Raw genomic sequence first — 22,054 nt, forward strand, 5'->3', positions numbered from 1 at the left:
CAAAGCTAGGCCTGGAAGGAGTCCCAACTTCCAGTTCAGTCTACTTGCCACCAAAGTGCTAGACTCTATCTCAGGAATTAGCACACCTTGGGGTCTTTCATCTTGGAGGCTGGGTCGGTGACCCTTAGCCTTTGCCTCCTGAACAATGGACAGGCTTCACCATCACAGAAGGCACCCACAGGGGAAGCTCCAGGGGTGTAGCTCCAGAGCCCTGCTTGTACCTGCCCTTTCCCTCCCACTGGACAAAGCATAGATTAGGAATGCAAATAACTGAACTGCTGTTATTACCAGAAAACTTGAGTTGGCTCTGTTTGAAAATAAAAAAAAGAAAGACGAGTTCCCATTGTGGCTCAGAGGTTAAGAACCCAACTAGTTTCTAAGAGGATGTGGGTTTGATCCCTGGCTTCCACTCAGTGGGTTGAGGATCGAGCATTGCCGTGATCACGCATTTTCAGCTGTGGTGTAGGCTGAAAATGTGGCTCAGATCCATTGTTGCCATGGCTGTGGTGCATGCTAGCAGCTGCAGCTCTGATTCGACCCCTAGCCTGGGGACTTCCATATGCCATGGGTATAGCAAAGAAAAGAAGAGAAAAGAAAAGAATTCATAAGACATCAGTAGTTAACTCTTGTGGAGAATAACCTATTGAATTATTCATTTGTATTTTCCCTTCTCCTCCAAGAAGGTAGCTTGGCTTTTCAACCTCTTATTTTAGGGCATGTGGGTCATGGGGGCTGAAAGCTTCCCAGCTCACTGAAGAAACGGCAAGTCCATCGCAGAGGGCAAAGAGAGGGCCTTTAGGTCTGGGGACAGGTGGGTGGAAGTGGCGAGACCATGGCTGAGCAGCAGATTCCTCAAGTCCAGGAAGCCTGCTATGGTGGTTTGGGGCTCCTCCCCAGTGTCTGCCTCTAAGTGGACAGCAGGGCCTCAGAAAGACAACTGCTTGGGGCACCTCAGGAGACTGGACCCAGGGCCCCAGAGGCCTCCAGGGTGGGTAGTGAGTAGACAGGTTGAGGCTGAGGTGTCCCAAGAAGCGCCCCCTCAGCTGTTTTGTTCCACACAAGCTTCCAGGAGACTCACATGACCCTGTGGGGTCAGAGGGAAGGCACCTCGATAGGGAGAGACTAAATTTCCCACTAGCTGGTGGATACGGTTTAGTCTTTTTTTTCTTTCTTTCTTTCTTTTTAGGGAAGCACCCACAGCATATGGAGGTTCCCAGGCTAGGGGTTAAATAGGAGCTGCAGCTGCCGGCCTACACCACAGCCACAGCAATGCCAGATCCGAGCCACATCTGTCAACCTACACCGCAGCTCATGGCAACACGAGATACTTAACCCACTGAGCAGGGCCAGGGATTGAACCAGCAGCCTCGTGGATAGTCAGGTTCATTACCGCTGAGCAGCAATGGGAACTCCTAGTCTTTTTTTTTTTTAATTAAAAGAAAATGAGGCAATGAGCCATTTCTTTCACATCAAGCTTGTGAAAAAAAATATATAACCACCCTTCTGTTATGAATCAGCAAATCACTTACGTTGTACCTCACAACTGACACGGTATCTTTCCTTTAGCCATTCATGCTATTTTTACTTCATTGTATATGTACACAGATCAAACATTTATTTTACTATTCTGTATTTATTGAACATCCATGTCAGGATGGGGTTCACCAGGGAGCAGCCTAACAAAAGCCCTGCCCCAGCAACACAGTTTTGACTAGAGGGAGACAGATAAGCTAACAGGCAACATAACATAACATGTAACGTGTCAGATGGTAAGAAGTGCTGTGGGAACCAAAACAGGGTGGACAGGGATACAGAGTTGGGGGGTGAGGAACTATCCCTCATGGGGTGGGCTTCTCTCTGAGAATATGACGTCTGAGCAGGACAGGAAGTAGGTGATAAGGGAACAAATGGACCCCAGAGACGAATGTTCCAGAAGAGGACTGGCATCTGCAGGGGCCGGAGGCCTGAGCACCGTGGCTTGTTCTGAGGCTGGCAAGGAATCCAGGGCAGGTGGCAGGTGACAAAGCATGAGTTCAGAGAAGCAGTGTCACCTTTCCTTTTTTGCTTTTCAGGGCTGCACCCACAGCATATGGAAGTTCCCAGGCTAGTGGTCCAATCAGAGCTGTAGCTACTGGCCTACATCACAGCCACAGCAATGCCAGATCCAAGCCGTGCCTGCGACCTACACCACAGCTCACGGCAACGCTGGCTCCTTAACCCACTGAGCGTGGCCAGGGATTGAATCCGCAACCTCATGGTTACTAGTCGGATTCATTTCCACTGAGCCACGATGGAACTCCATCTTTCTGTGGCCCCTCAAAGCCATCTAAGAGTGAGGTGACTAATGTACCTTCTGAGCAAAGAACTCAGCTTGGCCCCCCAGATTGCCCTTACACACCTCCCACAGTCCCTCACTGTCCCCAGGTCCACAGAAGGAGCTGGGGGAGGGGCATGGTCAGGAAGATGCTCTTGGAGAAGATGCGGGACCTTCCCGCCCAGATCAGAGCGGAAGCATCTGCCAGCTGGGAAGCCTTTTCAGAGGGATCAATGGACATAATTACCAGGTTCCACAAATTCCCTCGCCCGCCCATTCTCCGTCCTGACTCACTAGTGACTCACATTATTTCCTTCATGGTCACACTCCCCCAACCCCCACCCAGAGAAGAGCCTCAGGGGAAAGGGAAGTGGGTTGCTTCCCCAGGCTTTTCCTGTGGAGCCTTTCATTAGGGGCAACAGAAAAGATGCTGTAGGTGGAAACATCCCGAGGGAGGACAAGAATGCAGGGCACCTCCCAGGCTGACGCCCCATGTTCTCCATCCCAGGGGGAACGAGGAGGCTGGTGCGGCAAGTGGTGGGCACTGGAGTGAGTGAGAATCTGCAGGCAGATGCCAGAGGGTTGGTGTCTTTGAAAGTGCCCAGGCCTGGGACTCCTGGTGCCAGAGAGCATCCTGGATTCTAAGGCCATCTGTGGTTCTTCAGGGGCCTCTGGCTAAGGAGTGGCCCAGGGTGAGTCCAAGGACTTCCAGTGCCAAGAGAGGGCAGGGGAGGGTGTGCACATGGGCACCAGCCATGGCAGGGGTCCAGAGACAGAAACCAGACAAGCTCTGGGCACAACTCTGGGGCAGCCTCCCCGCCCCTACCCTAGCTTTTGCCCCACAGAGAAGTCCGGCTCCCTGGCACCAGTCCTGGCCTGGCATTCCACACCTCCACTGTCAGGGCCAGACCCACAAGAGTAGGCACCTTAGGTTCCTCAAAAAACTAAAAATAGAACTACCATATGATATAGCAATCCCATTTCTGGGCATCTGTCCAGAGAAAACCATAATTCAAAAAGATACATGCACCCCAATGTTCATTACAGCACTATTTACAATAGCCAAGACATGGAAGCAACCTAAGTATCCATCAACAGGGGAATGGATAAAGATGTGGTACATACATACAATGGAATATTACTCAGCCATAAAAAAAAGAATTAAATAATGCCATTCATTTGAATCTTAAAAAGGACACAAATGGACTTATTTGCAGAACAGAAATAGACTCATAGATTTTGAAAACAAAGAGGACAGATGGCAGGGGGAAAATGGGCTGGGGGTTTGGGACTGGCATTTGTACACTGTGGTATATGAAATGATGGCCAACAGGGACCCACTGTACAGCACAGGAAACTCCACCTAACATTCTGGGATAATCTACATGGGAAAAGAATCTGAAAAAGAATGGATGTGTGTCTATGTATAACTGAATCACTTTGTTGTACAGCAGAAATTATCACAACCTTGTAAATCAATTATACTTCAATAAAACAAACAAACAAAAAATGGAGTGGGCACCCTAGGCCATTCAAAAATGTCACACCCCTTCCAACTACTTGTTTAATATCTGGTCAACATTTATTTCAAGTTGGGGGGAGCCACCTGCAAGAGAAGCATGAGGGGTCATAGGGGTGCACCCAGGCCCCAAACAGTGCACCGCAGTGAGCAAAGTGGGGATCCCCTCCCTCCTTGGGTGGCAGTGGAGTGATGAGGACATGGGGGGAGGTCCCCTCAGACACTCGTCCAAGCATTCTTTCTAACCACTCTCTCTGTCAGGAGTTCCCACTAATTCTTTTTTTGTTTGTTTGTTTGTTTTAGGGCTGCACCTGCAACATATAGAAGTTCCCAGGCTAGGGGTCGAATTGGAGCCACAGCTACATGGGATCTGAGCTGCATCTTTGACCTTCACTGCAGCTGGCAGAAACATAAGGTCTTTAACCTACTCATTGAGGCCAGGGATTGAACTCAAGGCCTCAGGGACACTGTGTTGGATTCTTAACCCACTGAGCCACAACAGGAATGCCAAGCTCCCATGAATTCTATATTCTCCATCCTATGACAGGGCCCTGATTCTACATGTGGAGGTGCCTCTGAGGTTAGCACCCCACACTGCTCCCCCCAAACCTGTGGAACCCAGTCCAGCTCAACTTTTCCAGTCATTTCATTCCCACTCTGGCCATCACTCATGTTAGTTCCTTTAACTGTTATGCATTGAATTGTATACCCTTCTCAGAAAAATTTGTATGTTAAGAGTTCCTGCTGTGGCACAATGGGATCGGTGGCAACTCTGAAGCCCTGGCTTGCAAGCTTGATCTTTGGCCAGGCACAGTTAGGGATCCAGGGATCCAGCATTGCTGCACCTGTGGTGTAGGTCACAACTATGGCTCAGGTATGATTCCTGTCCTGGGAAGTCCATATGCTGTGGGGTAGCCAGAAAAAATAATAATAATAATTAAATTAAAATTTTAAAACAATGTGTTATGTTAAAATTCTAATTTCAGAGTGAACTTATTTGGATATAGGGGTGTTGCAGATGTAATTAGCTAAATTAAGATAAGGTCATACTGGAGTACAGTAGACCCCTAATCCAACATGACTGGTGTTATAAAAAAGGGAAATTTGGACACAGACACGTACACAGGGAGAGAGCCATGTTAAGATGAAGGCAGAGATCTACAAAGCAAGGAATGCCAAAAATTACCAGAAAACCACCAGAAGTAATAGGAGAGGCATGGAACATACGCTCCCTTACCGCTGTCAGAGGAACCTACCCTAGGGAATTCCCATCGTGGCTCAGTGGGTTAAGAACCAGACTAGTATCCATGAGGACGTGGGTTCAATCCCTGGCCTCATTCAGTGGGTTAAGGATCCAGCATTGCTGTGGCTGTGGCATAAGCCTGCAGCTCCAGCTCTGATCAGACCCCTAGCCTGGGAACGTCCATGTGCCACAGGTGCAGCCCTAAAAAGACAAAAAAAAAAAGAAGAAGAAGAAGGAACCCACCCTACCAGAACCTTGATCTTAGAGACTTCAGCCAAAACTGTGACAAGAGCACTCTGTTGTTTAAACCCCCAGACTGTGGTCCAGCCAGCCCTCCACATGGGCTGGTTCTGCATCTGCGAATGGTTGAAGCTATGGGTATCGAAGCCACAGATGTGGCGGGCTGACTGTAAGGAGCCTAAGCATCTGCAGATTTGGGTATATTTTCCCCCCAATAACATCATCCCCTTCTATGTGGCACGTCGCACACACACACCTCCTGGCTTACCTGCCTCACTTCCACCTGCCACAGTCCAGGGCCTCTGCAGGACTTGTGCACCCCACTCAAAGGAGATGGCAGAGCCTGGCCTTGGACCAAAGTCATCAGAGTGGGAAGAAAAGAGAGCATTTTGGCCACACATGCACACTGCATAAAACTGGACCAAGACCGGAGAGGCCATGGTCTCAGAGCACCAAGGAATGAAGAAAAATGAAAAAGCCATCAGTGGTTTCCTGCACCTGCTCCTCCAGCCTCATCCCAGCCTGCCTTCCCCACCAGAGTCACCCCAAATTGAGTCTCTGAAACCCATGACTTCTCTGAGGGCCACCTGGCTACGCACCACCCTGATTGCTGTCTCCTCCGAAACCTTCAAGATTCACAGTCTATGCCACACAGTTAGGAATTTATTCACATACCACCTGACCTATTTTTTTGTGTTTGTCTCTTTCACTGTTCTGGAAGTTTCTTAAGGACATGTATTGTACCTAATAATTCTTTAGTCCCCTCTCCCCAGCACAAAGCTGAATGAGCGTCTAATAGACATCAATGACTGTTGGGGAAAAGTTTTGGGATTCCCTTTGTGTGTGTCATTCACTCAGTAATTAATGTCAGGCACTGTGCCAGGTCCCAGGAATCCAGAGATAAATAAAGTATTTCTTACAAGGGTCTTACAAGCTGGGTGAACTTACATTAAGTTACTAATCTTGTCTGAGTATTAAATGAAGATGACTGTATCTGTATAACAGGACTATTGTGAGGATTCAATGCAATAATCCTCCTGGAAGATTATCTGCTTAGGTTAGAGCCTGGCTCATGAGTCCTTAACGATGTCAATAATTCATAGAATTACCTGATGAATCCATCACTTGTAGGTGTATGTGTGGGGGATGGAGGGAGAGTCCCTATACATAGGTTTAAGAGCTAAACTAGAGGATTATTGGCTGAGAGGTTATTAGATGAGAAAACTGTACTCTGTAAACTATAAAACGTTGTTGAAAGAAACTGAAGCTGACACAAACAGATGGAAAGATATATCATGTTCTTGGATTGGAAGAATCAATATTATCAAAATGACTCTACTATTAGCAAGGCAATCTACAGATTCAATGCAATCCCTACCAAATTACCAATGGCATTTTTCAAAGAACAAGAACAAAATATTTTAAAATGTGTATGGAAACACCAAAGACTCCAAATGGCCAAAAAGCAATCCTTAAAAAAAATAATGATGATGAAAAATAAATGGGCCTGGATAAGTCAAAGAGGAGAAACTAGATACTCTAAGAGGTAAAATGTTCCTGGAAAGTACAAATGTAAAAAAAAAAAAAAAATAGAGAGATGAGCAAGGGTGAGGAGTGAGAGGGCAGCCCTGTGTCCCTGAGGGACATTTGGGGAAGGGACAGGAGGCTCATCAATACGGACCACCTGCAGGTGCAGGCTGGGCACAGAGAGCCCTCAACCAGGACTAGCGTGAGGCAAGCAAGGCCCCCAGGGCACAATATCAAGGGCGACCCCACCCTCCAGCTCATGCAAGCACAGGGTCGACACCTGAGAGGGAGCCTCCTTAAACTTTGACCCCTGGGTGCCTTGCTTGCCTCCTTCCAGTCCCAGCCTTACAGCAGGTGCTCCATCAAAACTTGCTCTGACCAGCAAAACTGTAGTTATTCTGCTAGTGAAGCACAGACCCCAGGCGGCAGTCCGCTCAGCCCTTTCCCCTTCTCTGGGGTGCCCTCCACCTCCATCCTGTCCCCACTAGGCACCCTCCCCTTCCAGGATCACCCCAGGAAGATCTTCTGGTTCCCAAGGACCCCATCTCCTGGAGCTGCACCTGTTTCTCCAGGCAATAGTTCCCCGGCGACTTAGCAAGTTAAGGATCTGGCATTGTCACAGCTATGGCTGTGGTGTGTGTTCAGTCCCTGGCCTGGGAACTTCCACATGCTGTGGGTACGTTCGGAAAAAAAAGAGAGAGCGAGCAAGGACTTGTCCCCCAGTAGAGGGAGAGTTGATCAGTGGTGAGAACCTTCAAATGCACACTTGAGATAGAGAACAAAGTGACTGTACTTTTCCTTGACCCAGTTTCATATCCTCAAGTCTTGGGCCTGCACCAGCCACATGCAGGCAGCCCAGATCTGCATGCTCACGGCATAGGAGAGAGAAAGGCTGGAGGAAAGACAGCATATAGAGGAGGCCAATCTATGGGAGGCAGGACAAGGCAAGCACAGCCTGGGCTCCTGCCTGCTGTGCAGTCACACAGAAAGCAGCAGCACAGCACTGGGCAGACTGGGCTGAGTATAGGCAGCGCTAGAGTTGTGAATTCAGAGCAGGGGAAGCACACTGTGGGCTGAGAACAGAAGGAGAAGCAGGATTTGGACTGGCAGAGAGACAGCCTTAAAGGCACAGCAGGTGGGGACACAGTGTGGGTAAAGGCACAGAGTCAAGGATCTTGGCTGGCAGGGGTAATGTTCTGCTTTAAGAGTAGGGCTTCAGGCACAGGCTGATCATGAGGGTTAGACTTTTGTTTAGGGAGCACAATCTGGATGGAGACATTCGAGGACTTCCATTTCTAGCAAAATGGCAGACTGAAAATCTCTCTACGGCAGGTGCTCCTTCAGGGATGAAGGATTTCTTCCCTCCCTGCTGGGGGTGCCGAGAACTGACAGCCTTCCAGCTCTCTGGGATTCAGTGATATTCCCAGTCATATTCTCATATTCCCAAGGATCCAGCATTGCTGTGAGCTGTGGCGTAGGCCGACAGCTGCAGTTCTGATTCAGTTCCTAGCCTGGGAACTTCCATATGCCTCAAGAGCGGCACTTAAAAAAAAAAAAAAAAAAAAAGCGAGCAAGCAAGCAAGAAACCTCCTCCTACAGCCAGGAAAATGCAAATAACCCAAAGGCAGGACAGGAAAAAAAGCAACGTAAAACACATATATATATTTTTTTAATGATAGAAATTACATTCTACCATTCAATGGTAATCATTGGTAATCACCTTAAATGTAGATACACTAAATTTTGCAGGTAAAACATAAAAGATTGTTGGACTAGATATAAAAATTGTAACTATATGCTGGTTACAGAGACATGGGAAGAAAGACATGGAAATGTTGGGAGAAAAGGATAAAGACAGTTATGACAAGCAAATACTAACCAAATGAAAGCTGTCTCACTATATTAATATTAGGCAACATCAACTTTAAGGCTCAAAGTATTACTAGAAAGTCACTACACTGTAATAATTGATTCAGTTCACTAGGAAGACTATATATCTAAACTAGTATGCATCCAATAACATCACTGCACAATGCACAAGGTAAAGGTTGGTAAGTAAATAGTGGGAAACAGAGATAAATCCACTATCACAGAGGAACACTTCAATATACATCTTTTAGAAATTGAAACAACATGTGAGCAACCACAAAAACCCAACAAGGATGCAGAAAATTAAAAAATACAAAATGACTTGATCAAAAAGACATGGAAGAATACCATACCTCACAAGGACAGAATTCCATTTTTTTCAGTACACACATAATATTCACGAAAGTCAACCACAGAGACCATAAAGAAAAATCTCAACAAATTTCAAAGAATCAAGCACTACAAATACCATGTTCTCTTATCACAATGCATTTAGGTTAAAAGTTCAAAAAGATAAGCAAACAACCACAAATAAACAACTTTCCAAATCAAAGTATTTGGAAATTTTAAAACATTTCTAACTTTACGAGCAAAAATAAATCATGACAGCAACTATAAAATATAAAATACTTGTCATTGAAAATATTTCTGCTAGTTACAAGCTGTATGACCTTGAACAAATTACTTAACCTCACTATGCCTCAGTTTCTTCATCTATTAAATGAGAACATTAATCATATGTATTACTTCTTGTTAGAATTCAGTGTGGTAACTTAAACTGGTACCTGGAACATGGTAAATACAAAACAATACTGGATTGCTGTTATCACCATCACCATCATTCCAAAACATATGGATATAACTAGAGAATTTCTTAGAGGAAGTTTTTTTTGTTTTTGTTTTTGTTTTTTGTCTTTTGTCTTTTGAGGGCAACATATGGAAGTTCCCAGGCTAGAGTCAAATTGGAGCTACAGCTGCTGGCCTACGCAACAGTCACAGCAACTCGGGATCTGAGCCGAGTCTGCAACCTACACCACAGCTCACAGCAACACCTGATCTTAACCCACTGAGCGAAGCCAGGGATCGAACCTGAAACCTCGTGGCTACTAGTCAGGCTCGTTAACCACTGAGCCACGACAGGAACTCCAAAGTTTTATAACCTTAAAAGTTTAACACTGGAAGATACTACAGACTGAAAATTAAAGAGACAGGCACCAAACTTAAGAAGTTAGAAAAAGAATAGTAGAATAAAACCAAAGCATAAAAATTAATGAAATAGAAAGCAAAGATACAAGACAAAAACCAACAAAACCCAAAGCTGGTCACTTAATAATATTTATTTTAAAATAGAAAATAAATAAATGATATTAGGAATAAAAAAGGGCTAAAACACAAGATGTAACAGAGAATATTATGGATTTTGTATGAATAAATCTGAAATGTTTTGAAATTTTTCTGGAAAAAACATAATTTACAAAAAATTGATTGAGGAAATAAAAAAATTTAAATAGTCTTGAACCATTAAAGAAAAATAATTAGTAATTTAAAGTATTCCCATGAGGAAAACATTAGCTGCAGGTGTCTTTATAAATGAATTCTACTAAGCTTTCAAAAAATAGATGTCAAATTTGCATAAACCATTCCAGAGAATAAAGAGGAAACATTTCCAACTCATTATACAAAACTGGTTTTAAAACAAGACAAAGACAGCTTTTAAAAAAGAAAATGACATGGCAATATCATTCAAGAACACAAGATACAGGAGCTCTCTTGTGGCACAATGGACTAAGAATCCAGCACTGTAAATGCAGTGGCTTGGGTTTCTGCTGTGGCATGGGTTTGATCCCTAGCCCGGGAACTTCCATATATCGCTGGTGCAAAAACAAACAAACAAACAAAAAAGAACATGAGATACAATATCCTAAATAAAAATATCAGTCAACAAAATCTCACATCATATAAAATAAATGATGCGGAGTTCCCATTGTGGTTCAGTGGGTTACAAACCCGACTAGTGTATGTGACAATGCAGGTTTGACTCCTGGCCCTGCTCAAGGGGTAAGGATCCGGCGTTGCCATGAGCTGTGATGTAGGTTGCAGACCACCTCAGATCCCGTGTTGCTTTGGCTATAGCGTAGGCTGGCAGCTGCAGCTCTGATTTGATCCCTTCCATATGCCGCGGGTGCAGCCCTACAAAGTAAGAAAAATGAAATGAAATGAATAAAATAAAATAAATGATGTACCATGAACAAGTTGGGCTTATCTCTATAAGTTTAACATCTATTAATATAATTACCACATCAAAAAAGTAAAGAAGAAGATACACATCATCCAATAAATGCAGAAAAAGCACCTGATTAAGATTAATATCCAAACACAGTAAAACAATAAAATAAAGCAAAACTTTTTAGCACACTCCACAAGAGGATCTTCTTTTCCCTAGTAGAAGATATCTACAAAACAACAACAAAAACAAAACAACTAAGCAGACAGACTCAGTGGTGACACCTTACCACCATTCACTTTAAAATCAGGATTAACGACACCATATACAAAAATTAATTCAGAATGGATCAAAGGACACAATATAAGAGCTAGAACTATACCAACTCTTAGAAAAAAATAGGGATAAATCTTTGTGACATTGTATATTGGAAACAAACAATGGTTTTTAGATATGACTCCTAAAGCACAAGTATGCAGTGAAAAAAGGTAGATGAATTGGAGTTCATCAGGATTAAAACTTTCATGCTGTAAAGGACATCTTCGTGAAAATGAAAGACAATCTATAAAATGGGAGAAATGTTTTTCAAATCATACATCTGACGAGGGACTTATACTTGGAACCTATAAAGAACACTTAAAACTCAGTAACAGAGACAAATCATGCAATTTAACAGTGGGCAAAGAATCTGAATAGACATTTCTCCAAAGAGAATATTCTATACAAATATTCTAACACAGAAGGATGCTCCACATTCCCAGCCATCAGGGAAATGCAAAATCAAACCCACAATGAAATACCACTTCAAAACCACTAAGATGACTATGATCAAAAGGACGGATAATAGCAAGTGTTTCCAATTGGCATCCTCATACACTGCTGGAGGGCATGTAACATGGTGCAACCACTTTGGAAAGCAGTCTGGCAATTCCTCAAAGGGTAAAACAAAGTTACCACATGACCCAGCAATTCTACTTGTAGGTATATACCTACCTACCAGGAGAAATGAAAACACATGTCCACACAAAAACTTGTACACAAATGCTCACAGCAACCTGATTCATAATAGCAAAAATACGGAAAACACCCAAATTCCATCATTAATTCATTAACAAAATGTGGCATATCCATAAATGGAATAGTATTTGTAAATAGAAAGAAATGATGTATTGACACAGGCTGTAACATGGATGGACCTGGAAAATATTATGATTAGTGAGCGAAAGATGCCAGTCACACAGGACCACATACTGTACATTTATATATATGTATATTTTTTTTGTCTTTTTGCTATTTCTTAAGCTGCTCCCGCGGCATATGGAGATTCCCAGGCTAGGGGTCTAATCAGAGCCGTAGCCACCGGCCTACGCCAGAGCCACAGCAACGCTGGATCTGAGCCGCGTCTGCAACCTACACCACAGCTCACGGCAACGCCGGATCGTTAACCCACTGAGCAAGGGCAGGGACCGAACCTGCAACCTCATGGTTCCTAGTCGGATTCGTTAACCACTGCGCCACGACGGGAACTCCTGTACATTTATATTTATATGAAATGTCCAAAATAGACAAATCTATAGAGACAGACACTAGATTAGTGCATTTATTCCTTCCTAGTGTTGGAAGGAACAGGGGTACTAGGGCGTGAAGGCTAAGGGGTACAGGGCTTTTGGGGGGCAGTAAGGAAAATATTCTACAATTGATTGTGGTGATGGAGGCCATGTGAATATATTAAACTGCGTGAATATACTATAAACCATTTAATTATATACCGTGAAAGGGTGACGTCTATGAATTTATGGATGGGTGGATTTTATGGGTATATTCCAATAAAGCCATTCTTTAAAAAAATGTAAGGGAGTTCCCGTCGTGGCGCAGTGGAAATGAATCCCACTAGGAAACATGAGGTTGCGGGTTCAATCCCTGGCCTCGCTCAGTGGGTTAAGGGTCTGGCGTTGCCATGAGCTGTGGTGCAGGTCGCAGATGTGGCTCAGATCCTGCATGGCTGTGGCTGTAACGCAGGCTGGCAGCAACAGCTCCGATTTGACCCCTGGCCTGGGAACCTCCATATGCCATGGGTGCAGCCCTCAAAAGACAAAAAGACAAAAAAATTAAAAATAAAATAAAAATTTTTAAATTTAAGAAAAAAGTCAAGTTTAAGGCCAGGATATTCACTGTGACATTTTAATTGAATATGATATCAAAGGTCCTAGCCAGAACAGTAAGGTAAGAAAAATAAATTAAGGTATAAGTGTTGTAATGAAAGGAAAAAAAAGGTCTACATAGAAATCCCAGAAGACTCTACAGATAAATTATCATCATTATGTGTTGATTATTATTATCACCCTCAAGCTTGCTGATTACAAAATCAATATACAAAAAAACCTGTATTTCTATATACGAGCTACATATGATTAGAAAATACAATCTTTTTTTTTTTTTTTGGTCTTTTTTTAGGGCAGCACCCGTGGCATATGGAGGTTCCCAGGTTGGGGGTTGAATCAGAACTGTAACAGTTTACCACAGCCACAGCCACATCAGATCAGAGCCACAACTGGCCACAGCTTGTGGCAACGCTGGATCCTTAACCCACTCAGCAAGGCCAGGGATTGAACCTGCGTCCTCAAGGATGCTGGTAGATTCGTTTTCTGCTAAGGTGCAACAGGAACTCCGAAAATAGAATCTTTTAAAGATGCTTTTTACCACAGCAGTAACAACTATGCAGCTAGAAATAAATCTAACAAAAATTTTCAAATTCTTTATAGAGAATGATAAAGCTCCACTAAGAGCCATTGAAGGGGGACACTTCAAGGCCCATGCCTATCTGATCATCCTCTGAGATTAAGTTTAAATGGCAGGTTGAGCCCAGCTCACACAATGTCCTTTCTACCTTTAAAAAAAAAAAAAATTGAAACACTGCCCTTTCCCCACCCCTGTTAAAGTACCAATGATGCCCTTGACCCTCTAGGGATATGAGTCCATGTGAATATTTTAACACCAACAAATGAGATTTTGAGTAGCAGAGGGATCAAAGGAAGAGAGGACAACTTCCATGCCCTTAATTCTAGAAAATCCTTCTATCGATTCTTGTCCCCAACATTCATCCCCAAACTGCCACTTCCTACCCAATCCCTCTGTCATGGTTGCCCACTCTCAGCCCGGTGCCTTATTCATTGTCTCCTTAACTTCTTCCTTCCACCTCCCTGCAGCCTCAGCTCCCATGCCAGCTCTTCTCTCTCAAGTCCTTGGGTGCAGGCAGCCCTCAAGGCTCTCCTGCGTGGCCCTGCTCATCATCATCTTTCACTCTGCTCTCTCTTGGGTGACATCATCCAATTCCATCACATGGGACATGTTTCAACCAATAGGTTATACAATAAATTCAGTGGTTTTCCCCCAGAATTGTTTTTAATGTGTAAAAGTACACATAACATAAAATTTACCATTGTAACCATTTTTAAGTGTTCTGTTCAGTGATATTCAGCACAGCCACATTGGTGTGCAACTATTATTATTATTGTTATTGTCTTTTTAGGGCTGAACCCGAAGCATATGGAGGTTCCCAGGCTAGGAGTCGAATTGGAGCTGTAGCTGCTGGCCTACACCAGAGGCACAGCAATGCCAGATACTTAACCCACTGAGTGAGGTCAGGGAGTGAACCTGCGTCTTCATGGATGCTAGTCAGATTTGTCTTCATTTGATGCTAGTGGAACCATTAGGGGAACTCCTGTGCAACTATCATCATTATCATCATCATCTATTTTATCTTCCCAAACTGAAACTCTATCCCTATTAAACAGTGACTTCCTGTTCCTTCGCCCTGCAGCCCCTGGCAACCATTCTACTTTCTGCCATTATGAATCTGACTACTCATATAAGGGGAACCATACACTATTAGTCCTTTTGTGACTGGCTTATTTCACTTAGTATAATGTGTTCAAGGTTCACCCATGTTGCAGCAAGCATCAGAATTTCCTTCCTTTTAAGGCTGAATTTGTTTTTTTAATGACATAAAACAGGATTTTTTTTTCTGTCTGTTTTTTTGGTGGGGGTGGGGCCAGTGGCAGCAAACCGGCAGTATATGGAAGTTCCCAGGCTAGGGACTAAACAGAGCTGCAGCTGCCAGCCACACACAGCAATGCAGGATCCAAGCCTTGTCTGCAACCTACACCACAGGTCATGGCAACACTGGATCCTTAACCCACTGAGAGAGGCCAAGATCAAACCCGCATCCTCATGAATACTAGTTAGGTTTGTTACTGCTGAGCCACAATGGAAACTCCCAAAACAGGCTTTTTTTTAATGAAGTACAATAGAAAATATAAAGTGAATTTCTGATAATAAGGCCAAATATTGTCTCCACAAAATGTTTGTTTCAGACAGATGTGTATGTGTGTTCTGGCTCCCTGGGTATGACACATTTCCTACTGTGGATAATAATCATAAAAGTTGGAAAACTGCTGATGGAAGTTCCCCGGGTCAGGGATTGAATCTGAGCTGCAGCTGTGACCTATGCAACAGATCCTTTAACCTACTGCATAGGGCCAGGGATTGAACTCTCGCCTCTGCAGCAACCTGAGCTGCTGCTGATTCTTAACCCACTGTGCCACAGCGGGAACTCAGGCTGATTCTCATGCTCAGTGACTCCAAAATCTCCAATGTGGGTCTGGCTCTTGTCCACCCACAGCTCCTGAGCTCCCTTCCAACGAGATGCTGGATAGCTCCAGGTAGACTGACTTGAAGAGTCCAAGCAGTTTTAATCTCGATCTGCCCTCTTTCCTCCAGACAAACTCCTTCTCACATATTTCCCACTTAGTACTCCACAATCCAGCCCCCAGCTACACACGAGTCTCCCCTGAACTTTTTTTTTTTTGGCCTTTTTAGGGCCACACCCGCGGCATATGGAGGTTCCCAGGCTAGAGGTCCAATGGGAGCTACAGCTGCCAGCCTACACCACAGCCACAGCAACCTACACCACAGCTCACAGCAATGCCAGATCCTTAACCCACTGAGCAAGGCCAGGGATTGAACCCGCAACCTCATGGTTCCTAGTCAGATTCGTTTCCACTGCACCATGATGGGAACTACCTCCCCTGAACTTTCAAACCCTTGTTCAAACAGGGTTTCAACCCCCTCCCTTCCACCTTTTTCCACATCTGCAGCTTATAGAAGTTCTCGGGCCAAGGATCGAATCTGAGCCACAGCTTCAACCTACACCACAGCTGTGGCAACATCAGATGCTTAACCCACTGTGTCACAGTGGGAACTCCTTAGCTCCCTATAATCTTTTGGGTCATTCCCCTTTCCTTATATTCCCTTCAAACGCCCCCATTCACACTAAAGACATCCTGATTCAATAGGGCTCCCTCCACATCCTTGTCCACACCTTCAGAGTGGCTTATGTATGTGTTATATACCTTTCTGTCTTCCCCATAGACTGTGACCTCCCGAGGACCCTGGACTGTCTGTCTTGCACACCCTTGTAGCATTCAGAGGGGAAGAAATCTTCATTAAGCATTTGTTCAATCAAGAACAGACACGAGATGTTCCCATCGTGGCACAGCCGAAAAAAATCCGACTAGTAACCATGAGGATGCGGGTTCAATCCCTGGCCTCGCTCAGTGGGTTAAGGATCCAGCGTTGCTGTGAGCTGTGGTGTAGGTTGCAGACACAGCTTGGATCTGGCGTTGCTGTGGCCGTGGTGTAAGCCGGCAGCTGCAGTTCTGATGCAACCTCCATGTGCCACGGGTGTGGCCCTAAAAAGCAAAAAAAAAAAAACAAAAAAAAAACAGACATGAAGCCAGGAAACATTAGGAACACACTTCACAGCTTTGTTTCTTTCTTCATTTATTTATTTTTTTATTGTTATTTCCCCAACACAATTCACAGCTTTGTTTCTTGCGCACCTTCTTCAGGAGAGATCCTGAGCCCGCTGAGCCACCTGCACTGCCCCAGCCGCTCCCTCCTCCTGCACCCGCTTCCTCAAAGTGCCTACTGTACAGCACAGGAGAGGCCAGGGCCCAGAAGAAAGAAGGCACACTGACTCACACCCCCACCTCCTTCCAGCAATCTGTCCCTGAATCTCACTGCAACAGCTGGCCCTCTTTGTGTCCCTGGGCTCTTTGTATCATGTCAAACAATGAAGGCTCTGGACCCAGCTCAACACAGAAGCAGAGAATGGCCGCCTGCATGAATCCCTGGCTCCAAAGTGGACCTGCCCCCAGTGCCATGTTCTCCTGACTTTTGACTCAGCTGTGACAACAGCTCCTGCCTCTCCTCTTTTCTAACCCTTCCTTACAAGGCCCAGAGAGCCTTTCTTCTAGTGGCTTTAATCACACCACTACTCTACTCAAGGATCACATGTGGCTCCCTATGGCCTAAAGAACCAAATTCAAATTGTCCTCCCTAACCCACAAGGCATTTCACTGAAGCCACTGACCCAGTGTCACATCTGTCCCCTCCTTCCCTACAGTCCCCCTTACACCAGTGGGATCCACGTCTTCACTGAGTCTCCTGCAATTCCTACCCCTGTGGGCGGGCACGCACACACCCCTTTCATTCACTTCCTCACTATCGAATATTTGAGAATTTGCTATGTGCCAGGCACCATATTGGGTGCTCGGGGCACAGCTGGGCACAAAACAGAGAAACCCTACCTCATGGAGCTTTCCTCTAGAGCAGGGTTTCTCCCCCTCAGTGCTGCTGACATGTCTGGGGCTGGAAAAGATGTTCTCATGGTGGGCAGGCTCTTAGGGCAGCATCCTGAGCCATCTCCCTGGCCTCTGCCCTCTGCCCTCAAGATGTCAGATGCTCTTCTCTCCCACTGTGACAACCATTGCCCAGGGCACAACTCTGCCCTTGATTGAGAACCAGAGGCCTAGAGCAGCAGATGGAGCCTCTTACAAATCATCTGCGGAGCTTGTTAAAAAGCCAGAGTACGGGATCCCACCCCCGGGCAGGGGCCGGATAACCTGCATTTTAAGGGCCATGCAGGTAACTCTGAGGCAGGCTGTTCCAGGACATCTGCTGGAGGAACACTCAAGTGTTGAGTGTTGCTAGACAGGAGATAGACCAATAATCTCGTCAAGTCAATTCATTACAATTAGGAGATGTACAGGAAACTAGGTGGGTAAACAGGTGCTCTTCATGCACCAGTGTGGCAGCCACAACTTGGCCCAGGGTCAGGGCAGCCTCCAGGAACAACTAACCAATGATTAAGCCAATGATTTACAGCACAGATAGGACCAGACCAGGAGAGGTGAGAGGAGTTGGTGCCAAATCTCTGCACCTTTGCTCCTGCCCGCTTCAGTCTGGATGTGTGCGTCCCCTCCATCTACCCAAATCTTCTTTCTTCATGGACCCACTCAGTCCCACCTCCTCCAGGCAGTCTTCCATAACAACTCCAGCCCAGTGGTGCCTCCCTCCTCAAATATTCTCACACTCACTTCCTATCTCATCTGTGGCCATCTTGCCTCCCCAAGGAGAGGTCAAGCCCCTTGAACACCAGAACCACATCATCTTTTTTAAAGACCCCACAGTGTCCCTCCAGGATGGAGTATGTGCAAGTTTTGCTTGCTTGATGGGATTCACCTAGTTCTTGGAGGAAGGCCAGGCTCTGAGACTGAGTGGGTCAGGGTCTCTGAGAGAGAGTAGGAAACAACTGGTATACCCGTGAACTCCAGGCAGCCGGCCCATCAACCCAGGATCAGGAAGGGCATGCCAGGGCAAGCACTTAGAAGCTGAGCAGCCGTTTGTCACAGGGTCAAATATTCTCCCACTGTTGACAAGGCAGCGGGGATCCCGGACAGCCGGGACAGCGCCGGCAGCTCTGGGTAGGTGTCAGCAGGGGGCAGGAACCCAGAGCCACCCTGCTGAGGAGCAAGTGCAGCAGACAGTGGCCGGTGGGGCTGCAGCAAGCAGGTCATTTGGGGCCCAGCTGTCCTAGCACAGGGTCATTTGGGAGTGGCAGGAACCAAAAGAGGCAGACCCAGTGGGCTCTAGCAAGCCAGGCGACACCCAGAGCTCGTCAGCTGCCCTCAACCCGAGAAGAAAGCTCTCTGGGAAGGTCAGAAGCAGTGGTGGGTTGGAAACAAATGTCCTGGCTCAGGGGCCTCATCCTGCTCAGCTCTGGGCCGTGGAGCAGGAAATGGCCCAACCACTGGCCTTTCCTTCTCGGAGCTGAGACCCAGCAGCAATGTCACTCTCCCATCCCTGGGTGCAGCCCAGAGTAGGGGCACAAATGACTGATGTGGTATCCAAAGGATGAAAAGAGAACAACTGCTTTATTATCTGGAAGTTCAGAGAAGAGGCTGGGATGTTTATGCTGCCAGCCAGGCATTTTGTTTTCTATCAGCCTGGGGGGAGGGACATCGAGAGTCGGAGACGATGAAAGCAAAAGAAAAACCCCCCAGCAGAAAAGAAAGGTGGGCTCTTTCCCAAAGAGGCTCCGAAATGGGATGATCCTAGGGCAGCCCCCTCCCCAGGCTCTGGAACCAGGCAGAGTGACCCAAAGCATCTCCCCCTCAGCCAGCAGGGAGGGCCAAAGAAAACAGTTGATATCTCTTACACTTTGTGCAGACACAGGGACTGAGGCTGCGCCTGAGTTTCTGTTCCTTCTCTTAAAGGAGTTTGCCTGTGGATAAGGTGGGTTGGGAGCAGAGCCCAGGAGGGGAGGGTTAACTTTTGCTGCAGATCTGACCTTCTGCAGAAGGATGGGAAAGAACCAGCTGTTTCAGAAGTAACCAGGTTGTGAGTTTCACAGATCCAGGGGTTACTGGTTTATAAGAATTCACTACCTCTGTCGCATCGTCCTGGCCCACTAGCCCCCAGCTAGTGTGGCACTCGTGGGGGGGGTGGGGCGGATATGCTTTTTTCCCCAAGGGCCCCCACAAAAGTTCAAGAGCCAAGAGCTAAACCTATCCGGTTTTGAACCTTCCACCCCCAGCAGCCAACCATAATGGCCATGGCTCTATGGATTGAGGGACACCGATCTGACCCCTGCGCCGTTCGCGGCATTCGAATGGATTTATTGTCAGCTTGGCCGCTCGGAATTCCAACCTATTCCCTATTTTTCACGGCAGAACAAAGTTGTCGGGCCCCTCAGGTCAGCGCTGGGCAGGCGTTCTCTTCCGGCTGAGAGAAGAGACGCGCTTCGGAGCATGGTGACCCGAACCTAACGCGGCGGTGCTCGAGCCTAAGTGCAGACCCCACGGCAGCTCACCCTGGGGACGCCGTGATGGACGCTGCGGCCGCCACCTAAGGGCTAGTCCTCAGGTTCTGCGCACCCGCACCTGCGCTCGGACTTTCTTACCTCTTGATGTAGTTCCTGCCATACAAGATCTGTTGCAGCAAGGTCACCAAGGCGAAGGCGCAGATGAAAATGAAGAGCAAAGTTCGGTTCCCCAACAAATCCCGACTCGCCGAAGGGTCCGCGTAGCGCATCCTGGCGGCTGCTCTCGCACCGCGAGGCGCGGCGGGCGCCGGACGCCTGGGGGTCCCCGCAATCACGCGCCGGGCTGCGGGGCCCCCGGGGGCGCGCGGCCCACCAGGCGCCTCTGGCGCGGTCAAGCGGGTGAGAGACTTCTCCCCGCAAAGTTTCCGGCTGGCAAAGCCGGCGCAGGGGCATCAGAGCGTCGCCTGCGCCGGGGCGGCTGTCCAAACAGGGCCGGCCTCTGGGAGCTCGACTGCAGCCCCTGGCCTTCCGTCCGTAAGCCTTTATCTCCCGGCGCTGGTGCCCGGCAGCCTCCGGTTTCCCTGCGGAGGGGCGACGCCAGGTGCCCGATCCCGGGCGGCCCCTCCTGCCGAGGTGGCAGCCAATGGGGAGCTGGGCCCCGGCAAGGTCCGCCTGTGCGCCCGAGAGAGCCGCGCACCGCCCCCTCCGGTCCGGCTCAGGAATCGGTCGCCCTGCGCTGTGCCTGGCCCGGGCGGGCCACGTCTGATCCCCGGGCCCGCAGCGAGGGAGCGCGACGGTCGGCCTTCAGTTCTACAGATGGGAAGTGGGGGACAAAACACCGGGACAATCTGGCTAACCGCAGGCGAGCGATGGAGAGGGGGAGGGGTGGAGAGGAAAACGCCGGGTTTGAAGCATGGAATTTAAAAAGGAGGCAGGAAGGGAAGCCGAGGTTGCGGAGCCCGGCTGGCTGAAAGGGAGCATTTGCATGCGGGGCGGAGGGCACTGAGTCACCGCTGTGGCCGCGTCCTTGCGCTCTCAGATTTCTCCGGAGAAAGCGGAGCAAGGTCAGCCGGGCAACCCTTCAAGGACGGAGGACTCAGCTCTGCATGCTGATGGCCTGCGGGGCTGCCCGCCCGCGCCCCGGGCGCCCAGCTCTTGCGAGGAGGCGATTCAGGGTCTCTCCGTCCCTGCCACAGGACTCCTCCCCCGCCCCAACCGCAGCTCTCGGCTCTTCGTCAAAGACCTTGTTGTCACTGAGACACTGGGACCTTGTCTCATCCTTGGAACCACTCGTAAATCTTAGGTCAGGCAGCTGGCCGCCTTTGGGCACCACAGTCCCCCAAAGCTTTAATCACTAAGTCTAGAAACGTCTGCGTGTCAAGAGTGCGCATCAGGGAAAATAAACACCGAAATGCAATGCTGAAGTCGTGCCTCTTCAGAAATCCTAGCCCCTAACTGTGCTTCCATCCTCCCCTTCACCCCTCACCCGCCCCCCGCACGCCCAGCGACAGCCCTGGGAGCCTGGCACCGCAGAGTGTCCTGCCGCCCGAGAGTCACGTGCCCTCGGCAGTCACCACGGAGCCCTCACCGGATGAGTCTAGGGCGCCCCCTCCCAGGGCCCTCCAGCCAGTCCAACACGCTGGTCTCCGCATTGAGTTGTTTGCCCGTTGAACTGGAAAGACCCAGGAACCCACGGTTAAATCTCATAATTCAGTTTCCACCAATATCTTGGAATCTGTGTCCATTCACAAGTTGAGCCCCGTGGACCCTGTGCTATCTATGTATCAAATAAATATTATCCATAAGATTGCCAATAGGCTTTTTAGCCAACTAAAGAAATAACACAAAAACATTTCGATGGCACTTTTTTTTTGTTTTTAGTTTCTTGTGGGTTCTTCTACCCCTTTAATTATTTTTTAATAGTTATTTCCCCAATACAATTTTTTTCTACT

At 47.3% G+C, this 22,054-nt stretch overlaps 1 protein-coding gene across 2 annotated transcripts in view; it reads right to left on the minus strand.

Moving 5' to 3' along the window:
• The window catches only part of ST8SIA5 (ST8 alpha-N-acetyl-neuraminide alpha-2,8-sialyltransferase 5), a 74,584-nt gene extending 53,297 nt beyond the window's left edge, over positions 1–21,287 (minus strand). Inside the window, exon 1 of one of the 2 annotated variants that reach the window (XM_047764192.1) lies at positions 20,241–21,287. In XM_047764192.1, coding sequence (XP_047620148.1) covers positions 20,241–20,371 — 131 coding nt within the window. In that variant the 5' untranslated portion in view covers positions 20,372–21,287. The remainder of the gene's footprint in view (positions 1–20,240) is intronic. The other variant, XM_047764198.1, reaches the window with a different exon arrangement.
• Positions 21,288–22,054: the final 767 nt, after the last annotated feature.

This window comes from Phacochoerus africanus, chromosome 2 (genome assembly GCF_016906955.1).
Source record: "Phacochoerus africanus isolate WHEZ1 chromosome 2, ROS_Pafr_v1, whole genome shotgun sequence".
Lineage (NCBI taxonomy): Eukaryota > Metazoa > Chordata > Mammalia > Artiodactyla > Suidae > Phacochoerus > Phacochoerus africanus.